The sequence below is a fragment of the Cyanistes caeruleus genome, chromosome 17 (assembly GCF_971803275.1).
Source record: "Cyanistes caeruleus chromosome 17, bCyaCae1.hap1.1, whole genome shotgun sequence".
Taxonomy (NCBI): domain Eukaryota; kingdom Metazoa; phylum Chordata; class Aves; order Passeriformes; family Paridae; genus Cyanistes; species Cyanistes caeruleus.
The window spans coordinates 2,544,368-2,559,024 of NC_141717.1; the positions used below are offsets into that span (position 1 = coordinate 2,544,368).

Consider the following 14,657-nt stretch of genomic DNA (forward strand, 5'->3'; position numbering starts at 1 on the left):
CACCTGGCCTTGTGTTCAGCAGAAGTGCATGGATGAAGCAGGACTGCCTGTCATAGAATGATGGAATGGGTTGGGTTGGGAGTGATCCCAAAGCTCATCTCATTCCAACCCCCCTGCTAAGGGCTGGGACAGAGATAAATCTTCTGAGGAGTAACAACAGCCCTGTCCTCCAAGCCATAGGTAGGCTTTGGCTAAAATCAGGATCACCTCATACCCCTTAATCAGAAGTAAATCCTGTTATTAAACCCACAGTCCTCAAAACCAATTGACAAAAGTGAACTCTAAAGCTGCTGGGGGCAGACAAGAAGACAGAACTCCGCAGAGACAGTCAAATGATTTCACTTTTTTTAGGAAAAGTTATGAAAAATCATGTGGGAGACTCTGGCTGGTGTGAAGTAGATGACACTGAGGCCATTAATTCCAGCAAACCCTGACAGGTCAGAACTGGAGGGCAGCTGCTTGGAGAGCTCTCCCTGCACAGGAAAGTGGGGAATTCTTTTCCCTCAGTGTGAGAGAAGAGCTGTAGGGCTGCTCCTCTCCTCAGCTAATGGTGCTCCATAACCAACAGATTTGAAACAATGCAATAAAAATGATATTTTGCTCCCAGGGAGCCCCTCAGGTCCAGCCTACCCTGAGCCACTGACCATGTGGAACAGGAGCGGGGTGTTCTCTGCCATGGGCTGCTTCCCACACACCGAGCGCTGAGGCTGCCACTGCTCCAGCTGCTCCTGCAATCTGCACCTCCTCTGCCTCTCCTTCATCTCCTCTTCCTTTTGGGATAGCTCTCTTTCACTTCCTTCTCTCCTGAAAAATACACAGATTAAGCTTTTCACTTGGGAAGAAAAGCCCCTTGTTCATCTGGTTGCATTTCTTTTTCTTCTCCTATTTACAACACATACTTGAGGGGGAATCATGACATGAAAGGCTAAAATAGATTTAGAAAGCAATTCTGGTGTTTGTGTGGGGACATGAGAACTTGTCAGTGAATGAAATAATCTCTCTAAAAAGAAAAAAAACTCAAAGAAAAGGAGCAGAGATCAAACTTCTGATAAGTGGTGATGATCTATCTGGAGATCAGAACTCCTGTAAGCAGAGATGTGTTTGTGATGTGTCACTCCCCGTCTCCACACCGAGATTCCCAGTCTAGACCCATTTCCTTTCCTATCTGCTATAGGATACAACAGAGATAAAGTTCCCCTGACCCTGAGACCTCCCATCTTTCTACAGCTGGATGACTGCAGAAAGATTTCATCTGCCATTTCCATGGCAAACACAAAGTTCAATTTCTTCTGAATCCTTCCAGCCCCACGTGCCCCAGCAATAATTAGAATAGCAAGAGAGAAAACTGAAATCAGTTAAAATCACTCAGAAAAAGTAAATAACCCACATTCTTGCCTGGCCATGGGCTGCCATCTCAGGCTAACAGGTAATCAAAATGGAGTTTTGTGTTCCTGATGGAAGCAATGAGCTTAATGTCAGGAATTCCAGAGGGAAAAAACCCTGCAACCAACCACCTGCCACTGAAAGGAGGCACACAGGAGCTGAGGTGTCTAAGTGGCAGGGCAGGCAGGTGTTTAACTCTGACACAGTAATAGTCTCCAGAGCAGGCAGATCCTGATTCTTTCCAGGGCTCATATGTCAAAGTCAGAATGTTAAATTTCACTCTGAAAATAGCAGGATATAACCTTTGAAAAGGGAGCATAATGGAGCTCTCCCAAACAGTTGGGCAGGTGCACAAGGCAACCACCTGATTTCACTTTGAAATTAGACCTTCTGCAGAATATACTACATTTAACTAAGCCCAGGGAGGCAAAGGCCCAAATAACTCTGCAATTTCCTCAATTGATATCACTCTTATTTCTATTTGTTAAAGCTTTCCAAGATATTCCTGCGGCATTCCTCATGGGTGCACTTTGTAATTCCAAGATCTTGCATTTTTCTTTTTGGCAAAGAGTCAGAATTCCTTTGTTTGGAAGAAAAAAATTACAAGAGAGGACTAAAACATCTTCCAGTTTGTAGGAGGTATTTTAAACTGAGACAGAGAATAAACAATTTTCCATCCCTTCTGGGAACACAACAAAAATAAGCTTAAATTGGAGAGGGGATAATTTAAATTAGACTTAATGAAAAGCTTTACAACTCTAAAGATAATTAAACAGCAAAATGTACTACCTGGGAGTCAAGGAATCCTCACCATTGAGGATTTCAAGACCAAGTTCTATCAAGATCTGCCAGGAGATATTAGATTTTACCTCACTCTTTATTGGCACAGGGAGACTGACCCTTCCAGACCTATTCTCTAGGAAGCTGTGCTTAGGAAATCTCAGTGCTGTTGTTCCTAAAGGAGATCAATACTGAGTTATCCTCCTCTTCTGTAGAATAAAAGCTAAAGAAAAAGGCTCAGTTTCCAGTGTCAGAAGTGCCATAGCTCATCTGATGGCAGGCCCCACTGAGGCTGCCTCTGAACCTTCCAGCAGACTCTGCCAGGCCTGTTGTTCTTCCCAGGTAACAAAACCAGACACCCTCTTGCTCCAACTCACAGCCCAGGGAAGCAATTTTCTTTAATCCTGGACAATTAGAGAAGCCACATCCAAACCCACTGATTACTTTTCCTGTGGGATACCTTGGCAATTCTGCTGTAATTAGATGACACTCTGGAGCATTTGCTGCATTTTGAATCTTCTCAGCTCCCATTTTGTTCTCTTTCCCTGTGTGAGCTCTGTTGTCCCCACAGCTTGAAAAGGAGGAACTTTCCTTGCCTGGTTCCAGTCTCATCAGTTTCCTGGGAACCAGCTCATTTATCTCTTGCCTCACTTTACAAGATTGGTTTTGACTTTTATTAGAGGAACCTCTGTCTTCCAGCCTTTCTGGATGCAGTTTCTCAGCTGGAGCAGACGCTTTATGAAGATGCTCCAAGGCCTCCTTACGGGCTGCTTGGAGTTGTTGCAGTAACAGGCTCTTCCCTGAGCAATTCCTCCTGCAAAGGAAATAAAAACCTGATTTCATCAAGATAAAGCATTATAGGAATAAACACAATCTCTGAGGAACTTCTCATACAATGAGAGCTCAAAACAAGGACTGGGCACCTACAGGAATAATAACTGGGGGTGACAGCAGCACCAGCACTCAGGTGACACAAACAGAGCCAGAACACAAAATTGATCTTCCTGGCAATTTTACCTCTTCTGTATTCAGGCACAACACAAACACCTTCCAGAAGAGCCCTGAACAAATGTATGGTTGGCATGGAAATCAGAGCCTATAGATTTTTGTCCCCTTTGAATACAGGGGTTGGGGTTCATGTGCATGCAGGCACAAAGTGTTTCCAATAATTATTACAATTTTTGAATGTTTGGCTTAATTTCCTCAATGAGACTGCTGAACTGTCAGCAAGCACATTACTGTGGTAGTGGAAGGTCCTGTCATGACATAATCTGTTAAACGATTTGTTCCAGATAAAAATGAAACTGGATAGGCTGAATGAGATCAGAATCCTGCCCTGCTGAGACCAAGAGGATTTTTGTATTTAAAACCAGAACTGAGCAGCATTTGCCAGGCATTACATTTGTGCAACATTAAGGTGAATCAAAATCCAAGCTCTGCTCTTCTTCTCTGCAGATTTACACTGAACTTGTGTCAGTGCCAGGGAGAGTTCCCCAAACATCCCCTTGTCCCTGCTTTTTACTGCTTTTGGATTGGATGTTCTAAATTACATTGTTTGGGCTCTGTTCCTTGACAAATCACCTCTTCTCCCAAACCATTAGAGAAGTGTAAGAGGCTGGCACAAGAAGACACATGCTCTGCTTGTCCCCTGCCCTGCTGTGGTTTGAACTTCCAGGCTGCAGAATTCCAAATGGAAGCCAGAGCATGAGTGCAGGAAGATGGTTCAATTTGACATCTTTGCTTCACATTAAACAAATTTCTAATGGATATCAATCCAGGAGTTTAGCAATAAAAGGCTGACATCTGTGCCTGCTGAGGAATTTACACTTTAGGATTCCACCCATCACACTCTCTCCCCTTTCCCCTCCAATTAAGGAGAATTGGGAGGGTCTCTGCCCATACAATGTAGTCAATATTCTCTTTAAATCTCTATCCATTCTAGGCTATTTTATTATTTCCAAAAATAAAGGTTTGTCTGAGTCAACTCCCTACATTTCCAAAGCTTGGTACTGTGTCATGTCAAACACAGTTCTGGTGTCACTGACACAGGGTTGGAGAAAAACTCACATTTTCCAGCCCCCAGGGCACCTCTGGCTGTGTTTTGAGCTGTCCCAAACAGCTGGACAGGTGCAAATATTGCCTCAAGGATCAACAACTCTCTAGTTTTGGTAGCTTTGCCCTGCAACAGGAAAAGAGTGAACTCCTGGGGCCAACACTGGAGCACTTCCATTATACTGGGCTTTTACATATTTTTGGTTTTTTTGCTGTGAAGATCAGGAATGGAAATATTTAAGTACACAAACTTTCACTCTGATCACTGTCAGGGCAATTATTTGAGTTTCAGAAAAAAATGAACATCATATCACTTGAAACACAGTCCTGGTAAGGAATCTTACATTCTCCTTTCTGCTTCATCCTTAATTATCAGAGTCTCTTCTTCTTCAGAGGAGGAGCTGTCACTTGCACTGTGAAACAATCAGACCATATTAATTAATTAACCCTGTTCCAGTTGAGTGTTGGCTCTTGGTCATTTCTAGGATTTAGAAAAACATTTTGAAAAAATTTAGAAAATTAGGAAGAAGGAAGAGAGATTTCCAGGGAAGATCTCCAGTGTTGTGGAAAGTTCTTCACCACTATTACTCCAGCAAAAAGAAAATTCAAATATTTAAGCAACTAGACCAAAATGTTTACCTCTTTATTATCTGTTTATTAACTACAAGGGCTCTTCTTATGACAGAGGTGTGAAAGAACATTTTTAAAGTTACATTTCACAAGTATGAGATACAGAAAGGTTTAAGTTTCTCACTTTTTATTACTTATTTCTCACTCCCACTACAGCCAGGATTTACCTTTGTTCCTCTTCAGGGATTGTCACTAACTTTTGTGGCTCAGCATCTCTCAAATCAATGAACACAGTTGCAGGTTTTGGCAGGCCCTGGAAATTCATCCTGTCCATCCTCAGAGAACTTGGTGGGGATGACAGCAAGGCAACATCCCTAGACACAGAAAACACCATCTCAGCATATCCTCTGCCTTATCCACCCAAGGAATCCTGCAGGGATGGGGTTAGGATCAACACTGGACTGAGAAAGGAGCTTTGTGCTTGGCTACCACACAGATTCCAACTCTGCTTCTGCCTGCTATCAAAATTCAAGGATCCAGCTTCCCCCAGGAACACACATCACAGGCAGGATGAAGAGGGATATTTAGTTCTCAAAATGTGACACCACCAAATTGTTCTGGAGAACAAAGGCAGGCACCAGCTTTTAACATCTCAGTGTAAGAACAAGTTCCCCTTTCCTCTTCTGGCAATTCCATTTTATCTTCCCAGGCATACAAAGTGCAAATCATCCTAGTGGCTCTCCCTGCTCTGGCAATGAGAGTTCCCCTCCACTTTTTCACTCATTATTTCCTCTGTGCTGCTACCCTTGATGTTGTTCCCTCTGAACAGCCTGAAAATGCTCTTCCTTCACACAGAAACCCCCAAGAAGCACTGACATCTTCACTGATACCCACAGAAAATCATCCTGTGTATTTTTGCTCAGTTGAGGTACCAGTAAGAGAAACTGGTACCCTAGATGACAAAAATGGGTGAGCAGGACAATTGGCTTAGCCTCGTTTTTCTGCCTTTCCCATTTATCCCAAGTGTCTGGTAAGGGTTAGACAAAGGTTGATGGAGAATGCCAAGGTGTTTATCATCAAATGGAAATGAATGGCTGAATATTCCAACTCCAATATCAGCTTTCTGCAAGGCTATGGAGAAAAACCCCTATGGAAGACCAGGAGTTCCCCAGAATCCATTCTGGCATCCAGGATTAGCTGGGATATGTGACAGAAAAGAACCTACTTATTGTCCTGCTGTCCCTGGAAGGAGCAGAGCTTGGCTGGTGGCCTCCCACAGGGAGGGGATGCTGCCCTGGACTGCCTGGCACACAGCTCTCCCAGCCTTTCCATGAGCTCATATTCAGACTTCCTCCTCAAAGTCTCTGTGGAAGAGCAACAAAATAATCATCACTTGTGGTCTTCTGCCATGGAATCACCCAATATTCCCCATGTTCACCTTGTTCCTTCTCCTACAGCCTGCCAGCAGGGGAAGGATAAAGATAATATTGTAACTGGCTTGTCTGGCCCATGGCAGGCTGTGAAGCACTGGCTTCAGGCTAAGAAACCTAGATGAAATCTTGAGGCAAGCAAATTAAACATGTTTTAGAAGCATTTAAAAAACCCACTGTGATTTCTGCATTCAAAATTATGCTGCAGGGAATGACTTAAATACAGGAACCTGAGTTTTATTTACTTTTATGCACTTTCAACTAGTGATATTACCATAATCTGCTGGGAAGAAAGCAACTTCTGAACAAGTTTTATCTCCCTGCTGCTCCAGCTCCTCAAGATTCTTGTCCACATCCCATTTCTCAATATTCTGAAAAGAGACAAAAGAAATGTGATGGAAAGTTTACTCCCAAAAGACCACCCTTAATTTCAGTGCCAGCTTGCTTTCAGCAATTCCACAGGAAGTGCTGTAAGGAAAGGAATGCATTTATTACATCCCTTCAGACACTGCATCCCTCCAGCTGCTTCAGCTACTTCTGCTGAGGCTTTTTCTCTGAGAATAATGAACCCTTGTGATAAGACTCCAAAAAATCACTGGAGACAGTGGAACAGATAAAAAAGTGACCTGATACAAGGTCAAGCATGTGCATTCTGATCCTGAATAATGTGAGAACTTCTCACTGCCACCCACAGGAGAACTTGTGGCTCTTCAGTTTTTTTGAGATGAGCCCTTTCCTCCCCCTCCAGCTTCTGAGCAGGGTGGATTCCCATTGCTCTGGGTACAGTCAGTATCAGATGATATCTCAGCTGCCCACCCCACCCTGAAGAGAGGATCATCCATCTCCTTGCTCTCAATCCCTGGCTGAGGGCACACTCACCTGACTCAGGTACAAGAGGCTGCCACAAAAGTCCACATGCATTCAAAGCACTCATTGCTTTCCCCTCTGAGCATTATTTGAAACTGAAGTTTTGATGGAAAGAATCCACACCCATGTGAAATATCATCACCAGGAATTAGAAGTGCTCACAAGTTTCATTGGAAGGAAGGGGGCTGTGAGTCATGACAATGACACCACTGCCACAAACATGCATTTAACACAACCACTCATGGCCTTTAAAAAAGCAGCAGCAGCCTCCAAACCCAGCAGTTTCACCTTGTAAAACCTCCAGCATCTGCCCCTCTTGTTGGAGAGAAGGTTCTCCCTCCTTCCTGAGCAATAAATCTTCACACATATCTGAACCTTGATTAGATCTATTCTAACACTGCAGCACTGGTTTAAGTTCCAGAAGGTCCAGAAGGAAAGGAAGGTTTGCACAATTCCATTTCTAATACAGAAAGGAACTTAAGGGGAAAAAAAATTCAAATGAACTGATAGGAATCAACAAGACACTGTATATTAGGTTTAGCAACTTGACACAAACTGAGGTGCCTGGCTGAGCTGGGGAGCAACAACCCCCTTCCAAATGAAAGTGAGAACACACTGAGCCTGGTCTCAGAACTCACCCCAAAGCACCAGACTTCAGCTCACTGAAGTCACTGATATCAAACAGGTTCTGAAAGGCAAATAGCGCTCCTGAATTAACAGAGATTGAATTCTATGAGGTGAGCTAGGAATTACATCCAGACCCAGATGAAAAAGATGTCCTTCAATGATGCAGCACAATTTAACTCAGGCCAGAAACTGCATGATTTGCCTGGACTCGAACAGCTCTAACATCAAAAAGTTCATTTCTGTGAATACATGAAAGGGGAATGGAAATGTCTGTACTCTGACCTGTGGAAGGCTTTGAACAGGAAGATCAGGACCTGTTCTGTGCTGATTAAGTCCTAATGAACTTAAAAATCAATACAGGCAGATCTGTAACTCGGTGCTGAAGAGAACCACCCCCCCACTCTGGGCCACAGTTAACACTGAGCTGCCCATCCCATCTGCCTTAGGTGGGTGAGATTTAGGACTCCAGGAACAACCCTAAACACCTCCTCACCTCCAGCATTCCATTGGAAGGCCAGAAAACTCCCTGTTATTGCAAAGTCTGCCTGGGAAAACTCCTTGCCTTCCCAGGGACAGATGCTATGGTTGGCTTCCCTGAACAGTTCACAGTTCCTTGCTGTTGATCCACAGCTTTTGCTTGGGCTTGCACTGACAGCTCTGGGACAGCTTTTGGTGCTTGTGGAACCAAACAGCCCCTGTGGTGTGTCAGAACTGGGCACTTCATTTCCTCACTGCAGTGGGACTGTGCAGGCACTGCACTGTGTCCCCACCCCTCCTGCAGCACCCCCCAAAGCTTTATTTTAGGGCCACTTGCCTGCAGTGACAAATGGGTGGCTTCTCCAAGACGCTCAGCTGAGGTTTCTTCCTTTGCAAGACTTCCTAGACCATTGTTGATACCATGGGAGGGAGGCTTGACATCCTGCTTTGGGGATGGCTTCACAATGACCTTGGAGAGTATTTTTGTCTCTATCAGCTTTTTTCTCTCCTTTTTACTGAACAGCTCTTCCACAGACACTGCTGTATTAAGCCAGGAGTTCCCCTTTTCCTTGGCCTGTGTCCTGCCAATTTCTTTCCCCTCAAGGTGATCTGTGGAATCTGAGGGAGACTCTTCAAGAACAGCTCTCTTTTGGCTTGGCATTTCTTCAGTCTGGCTGGCAGGTTCAGGAGCTTCATCTTTAATCACTTGTACATCTTCTTTTGCAATGATTTGGGCACCATCTGTTTCTTCCTGAAAGTCAAAACTTTCCAGGTCTCCGTTCCAGATCTCCCATGAAAGCCTTTCTGTCTCCTGGATTTGCTACAGTTAGAGAAAGCACAAACACACAGAAAGTCAATTTCCCTGAGCTTTGGAAGTTGATAATAAACCAAAACAGAGTGATAGGAAGGCAACAGCTCCAACTCAGACACCATATGGAAACAGCCCACACCATATCCCGCATGGGAAACACTGAGACTGTTTACTTTCCAGAAACTTTTCCTTCAGGAGCTGCTGAACATCCTTTAAATTACTTTTTCTTACATGTCCTCGTTATTTCAACCCAAACCATTCTGTGATTCCAAGGATTTATCTTCACTGAAGGAACAATGTGATTATTTTATCCCAGAAAAGCTGTTCAATGAGTAAATGTCATACTTTTCCTCCTTCCTGCATTGTCCTAATTCATATTCTAGATTTCACAGTGTTAATGAGTGCACAGGAAAGAAAAACAGTGAAGGGACAATAAAAACTTCCAGGAGATGGGAAAAAAAGGTCCAAAATCTCAAGAACAGAGAAAACTTTAAAGGGTCACTGCAGAAAGAGAAAAGAACTTCTGTTTTCTAGTGGGAGAAAATACTGAGGACTAAGCTTTTTCTGTTCAGACAAATAGGTCAGACATCAGCAGCTGCCCACACTGGGGACAGCCAGAAGAGAGGGGTGACAGTACAGCCCACACACAACAGTCCCAACCTGCTCCTGGGAGTCTTCCAGGGAAAACATCATCAGTTCTTCTGACAGGTCCGGAATTAAGTTTGGCAGGTCCCGCTGGAAGATGAAAAGCTCCTCATCACTCTCACAATCAGACTGCAAACAGGAAAAAAAAAGAGAAATTAAACAGGAAACTGCAATACTCACTGATATTGGAATATCTGGTTTGCAGTGACAACTCCCATGTTGGCACCTCTTGAAGTGCAGAGACAAGAAGTTTCCTTGCAGTCACACCTTTACAGACAGTCTGGTAGCCCAGGAATCACTAACCCCCCATTTCAGCAAGCTGCAAATGTAAAAAACATGTAAAACATTGAATTCCCATGAAGGCTGACTGCAAACATCCTGCTGAAAAAAAGCAATGGAAAGTGTGGGAAGTTCCCAGTGATTCTCTGCACTGCCTCATTCACCATCAGAGAGGCAAGAGCAGAGCTGCTCAATATTTACAGGGGGCCTGGAGTGTCAGGACAAAGAGGAATGGCTTCCCACTGCCAGAGGGCAGGGATGGATGGGATATTGGGAAGGAATTGTTCCCTGGGAGGGTGGGCAGGCCCTGGCACAGGGTGCCCAGAGAAGCTGTGGCTGCCCCTGGATCCCTGGAAGTGTCCAAGGCCAGGTTGGATGGGGCTTGGAGCAGCCTGGGACAGTGGAAGGTGTCCCTGCCCATGGCAGGGGTGGAACGGGATGAGCTTTAAGATCCCTCCAACCCAAACCATTCTGAGATTCTCAGGGACTGGAAAGGCAAGGCCTCACCAGGCAAAGCCCAGTACCACAGCACTCAAGAAGAACAAGCAGGACAGACCAGGGGGAGCAACCAGGCTGAGGCACAACTCCAGCTCCTTGGGCAATATTGGAGTGAGGAGGCTGGTCAGAGATCAAGACTGAAAATCAATTCACAGGTGAAAGTCTGGCTCAGGCAAGACCATAACTAGAACCCAAAACTCCCCTAAAGAGCTCAAAGAGGGAGTGATGGGCCAGAGATGAGCTTAAATAGAGCTGCTGGGAGCCCCAGGTGAGGCCAGGCAGGGCCAGGCAGGCTTTTTATTGTCCTTAGGACCCTGATTCCTGTTCAGAATGCAAACAACGTCTGTGTTTGGTTGGGCAGCAGTCAGATAGCTCCAAAAATCCCTTTCTTAAACATCAGATATGCACTGGAGATGAATCCTTATGCATGGACACCAAAGGGAGATTAAGCACCTCCTCAGCAGTCAGGACACAGCTTTCCTGCTTGACCCTTTGTTTTGCAAGTGTGCATTTTTGGGAACTCACAGTGCACAGAATCCTTTCTGGTGTCATTAACTTAACACAAAGCCAACTGCAACAGAACACCTTTCCTCTTACTAAATTGCATATGAGGGTAATGAAAGGGCTTCAGGGCATAAAACACATTTGTGAATGTCATTTTTTGGAGGTGGGAGCAGAGCACGTTCAGGTGACAGCTCTAGGATGCACAAATGGATCTTTCCACGGGTGGAAACTCCTTGGACAAAGGTGCAGCCCTGGAACTGCAGCCTCAGCAGGACAGGGATTACACAACCAGATCTTTTGAATGCAAATGAAGTGCCAGATAGATTGCCTGAGTTCCTTCTGCAGAAAATCTTTTCCACGTGGGATAGAAACAGAGAATTTGGAGATTGTAAAGAGTGAAAAAAATGTTCAGCATGATTTGGGGTTTTACAATGGTGTTTAGCACCAAAATCTGGAGCTGCTCCTGTGGCTTAGCCTGGATGTAATTTACTCAACAAGAAAACCAACAAATAATTTCATTGTTGGGCCTTCCTCTGTACTACAGAGACACATGTTAACATACAAGGGTTGTTCTGAACAATTAAGACAGTGAAGGTAGAGGGAAGTGAGGGAATGTGGCTTGCCCAGCATGAGAGTGAGAGATCCAGGTACAGAACCCAAGTCATCCCCATCAACACTTTATCCACCAGATCACACTGCTTTGGGTCATTGATTAACAAATAATAAATAAATACCCACTGGAGGCATTTCTGGCTCTTTCACGTCTCACAATCTCCCCCTGTACCATTAATGGCTACACTAAATTGGGATAAAATATATCCTTTGTGTGTTCAAGACGTTTTTCAAGTTTATACATGTTTGAAAATTAACACAGTGTTGTGATTTGGACAAAATGCTACTAATAATCAAACCTTGAGACATATTATCCCCTCAGAAAAGTCAATGCCAGAGCATCTTAGACTAGAGAGGAGCAGCAGAGCAATGCTGTCCTGTGAACAGAGATGTTCAGCAGCCAAGAACAGCCTGGCCCAGACCCAGCAAGTGAAAAACCTGCACCAGTCAAGAATGCTGCACGCCATCTCTCAGTCTCACACTTCATATTAAAAGGTTTCTGCAATTAGGCTTCTTTGGAAGGTAAAAAGCACAAAAAAGTAACATGCCTTGTGGAGAGGACAGGTGATACCAGCCTCAAATACAGAATAATCCATAATATCATGGAATACCAGGATGGATGGGCTGGGAAGGGACCTCAAAGCCCATCTTGTCCCATCTCCTGCCATGGCAGGGACACCTTCCCCTATCCCAGGCTGCTCCAAGCCCCATCCAGCCTGGCCTTGGACACTCCCAGGGATCCAGGGGCAGCCACAGCTTCTCTGGGCACCCTGTGCCAGGGCCTGCCCACCCTCCCAGGGAACAATTCCTTCCCAATATCCCATCCATCCCTGCCCTCTGGCAGTGGAAGCCATTCCCTGTGTCCTGTCCCTCCATCCCTTGTCCCAAGTCCCTCTGCAGCTCTCCTGGAGCCCCTGGAACACTGGAAGGCCACAATGAGATCACCCTGAAGCTTCTCTTTTCTAAACTGAACAATCCCAGTTGTCTCAGCCTGGCTCACAGCAGAGCTGCTCCATCCCTCTGGTCATCCTGGTGCCTCCTCTGGACTCACTCCAGCAGCTCCAAATCTGTGCTGGGCCCCAGGACTGGAGGCAGCACCTGAGCTGAGCAGAGGGGCAGAATCCAAAGAACAGAGGGAGAGGAGGTGGTAATTACACTCTGATAATTAAGGATAATCCAGAAGGCTGTGGATTAACACAGTGTTCCCTAGTCAGGACAGGCAGCCCACCCAGGACACCAGCCACCCCAAAATGCCTGATAAGGTCCCCTGCTCTTGCTTTTGAGAGTTTTTTCCCATGACCCAGAGGGAAGAAAGGCAAATTTTCAGTGCTTACTGTGGAGGAGTCAGAGTCCAGGGATGGGAGCTGGTCCTTCACTGCAGCAAGGATGGCTCCCCACTGGAAGGTCCTGTCCCTCTGCACAGGAGCTGCAGGAGGCTCAGCTGCATGTTCTGCATCCTCACTTTGTGCTTTTGAGGCCATTGGGACAGCTCCCCTTCAAGCAAGGAAAGATGAGCTTAAGGACAGCTCTCCAAACATGAGATAACATCAGTCCAAACCAAGGTCAGGGCAGAGGAATTCCCAGCACTCCCAGCAAGGAATGTTAAAATCTGCATTTTTGGAGCTATTCCTTCCCACCTGAGTTGAGAAAGGGCAGAGCTTTCTGCCCTACTCACCACACACACCCCAGGGCCAGTTTAGCCCCTCATTTATAAAGTATTTTTTTGGGACTCTTAGCCAGAGTGCTGTAACTGTGTCCTCTCCAAGCATGTTCCCATGTTCTGCCTGCAGGGACAGGACAGGAACACAGCAAAGGCAGGCTGACACCTCTGCTCTTGGCTGGATTGACTCCTCTTCCCAATTTCCCTCCTCCCACTACTCAAAGGATAGATAAAATGATCACAAAGTCATAGAATCTCATAATGGTTTGGGTTGGAATGGAGCTTAAAGATTATCTCATTCTACCCACCTGCCATGGGCAGGGAACCTGCCATGTGATTCATGTTTACCTTTGTTTTCACTGGATTTTTATACCAAAAAAAAGTCAAGAATAGGCACATTTGTGGATTTTGACCTCTTAAAATGTTTCTAAAGCAGATTCTTTCTTCCTGTTCCTTGATGTCCATGAGAACTGAGACAACACAGTAGGAACTGCAGCTGAACTAGGAGGTCAGATGATTCACCCTCACAGAAAACCTTTACATTTTATGCTACAATCACATGGTTTTATGGGCAGTCAAACAAGAGAGTAAATGATTTATGGTTCAGAGGTTTCAGAGAACACCCAGGGTTGGAAGAGACCCACAAGGACCATTAGAAGTTGGTGACTGTGTTGTTCAGGACTGAAATAATTGTCAAGGGATCACAGTGTCACTGTTATCTGCACTGGCCAGTAACACTCCTCAAAATGTTTAGTTAAACTCAACTTACTCCCTGGGAAGTTTATAAGAGGCAAAGTGCCTCTACAGATACTTTATAGGCCACATCTATGGTGGTTTTGCTGGTGTGAGACAACCCCTGAATTTCACTTAGATTTTAAAAGAGGGAAATCCTCATGGCTGGAGCACTGTGCTCTGACACTGAGCAGAGCTTGCCAAGGGTCAGAGGAGCCTCATGGGGATAAAACAAACTGCCTGGTATGGCTCCCTGTGCCAAATTCTGAGATAAACATCCCAAGGTGATGGATGGACACTGGATCTGACTTGTCAGTCAGCTGAAACAGCATCCTCTGTGGGAGCGAAGAGTGCTCTGTGTCCAAAACAAACACTTGTTAGCAGTAGCACAACAGGCACTTTCTGTACAGCTTGGGCATGGAGCTGGCAGGTTGAAGGTTGGACGTGATGATCTTGGATATCTTTTCCAGCCTTAAAGACTCCATGGCTCTGATTGAGACCTGAAACCCTGAGCTTCTCCGTGTCACCAGAACCGACGTTTGTTGGGAAGGAGAAGCGCTGAAGGCACCGGCAGTGGTGGAGACAGAGCCGGGCTTCGGGGCTGAGCACCGGGACAGGACCGGGGCTCGCCTGAGGGACCCCGCTCACAGCTCCGCCATGGCGGCCGCGCTCTGTCCCCATGGCAACGCGGCTCCCGCTCCCCCGGGCCCGCCCCGCTCCCCTGCCCTCA

General features: G+C 45.6%; 1 protein-coding gene across 15 annotated transcripts in view; it reads right to left on the reverse strand.

The window, feature by feature from the left end:
- DNAAF8 (dynein axonemal assembly factor 8) overlaps positions 1 to 14,657 on the reverse strand; it is an 88,231-nt gene that overhangs the window by 73,042 nt on the left and 532 nt on the right. For 12 of the 15 annotated variants that reach the window (XR_015277316.1, XR_015277314.1, XR_015277317.1 and 9 more), the window contains exons 2-10: positions 12,870 to 13,029; positions 9,658 to 9,771; positions 8,524 to 9,006; positions 6,490 to 6,586; positions 6,011 to 6,149; positions 5,013 to 5,159; positions 4,560 to 4,628; positions 2,624 to 2,977; positions 645 to 804 (exon numbers count right to left, since the gene is read on the reverse strand). Coding sequence is in view for 10 of the 15 variants with exons in the window: in XM_086854238.1 (XP_086710364.1) it covers positions 645 to 804; positions 2,624 to 2,977; positions 4,560 to 4,628; positions 5,013 to 5,159; positions 6,011 to 6,149; positions 6,490 to 6,586; positions 8,524 to 9,006; positions 9,658 to 9,771; positions 12,870 to 13,016 (1,710 nt within the window). In the remaining 5 variants the exon portion in view is untranslated. Of the gene's footprint in view, positions 1 to 644; positions 805 to 2,623; positions 2,978 to 4,559; positions 4,629 to 5,012; positions 5,160 to 6,010; positions 6,150 to 6,489; positions 6,587 to 8,523; positions 9,007 to 9,657; positions 9,772 to 12,869; positions 13,030 to 14,427; positions 14,615 to 14,657 lie in introns of those variants that run through there. The other 3 variants (XM_086854243.1, XM_086854239.1, XM_086854236.1) reach the window with 2 other exon arrangements.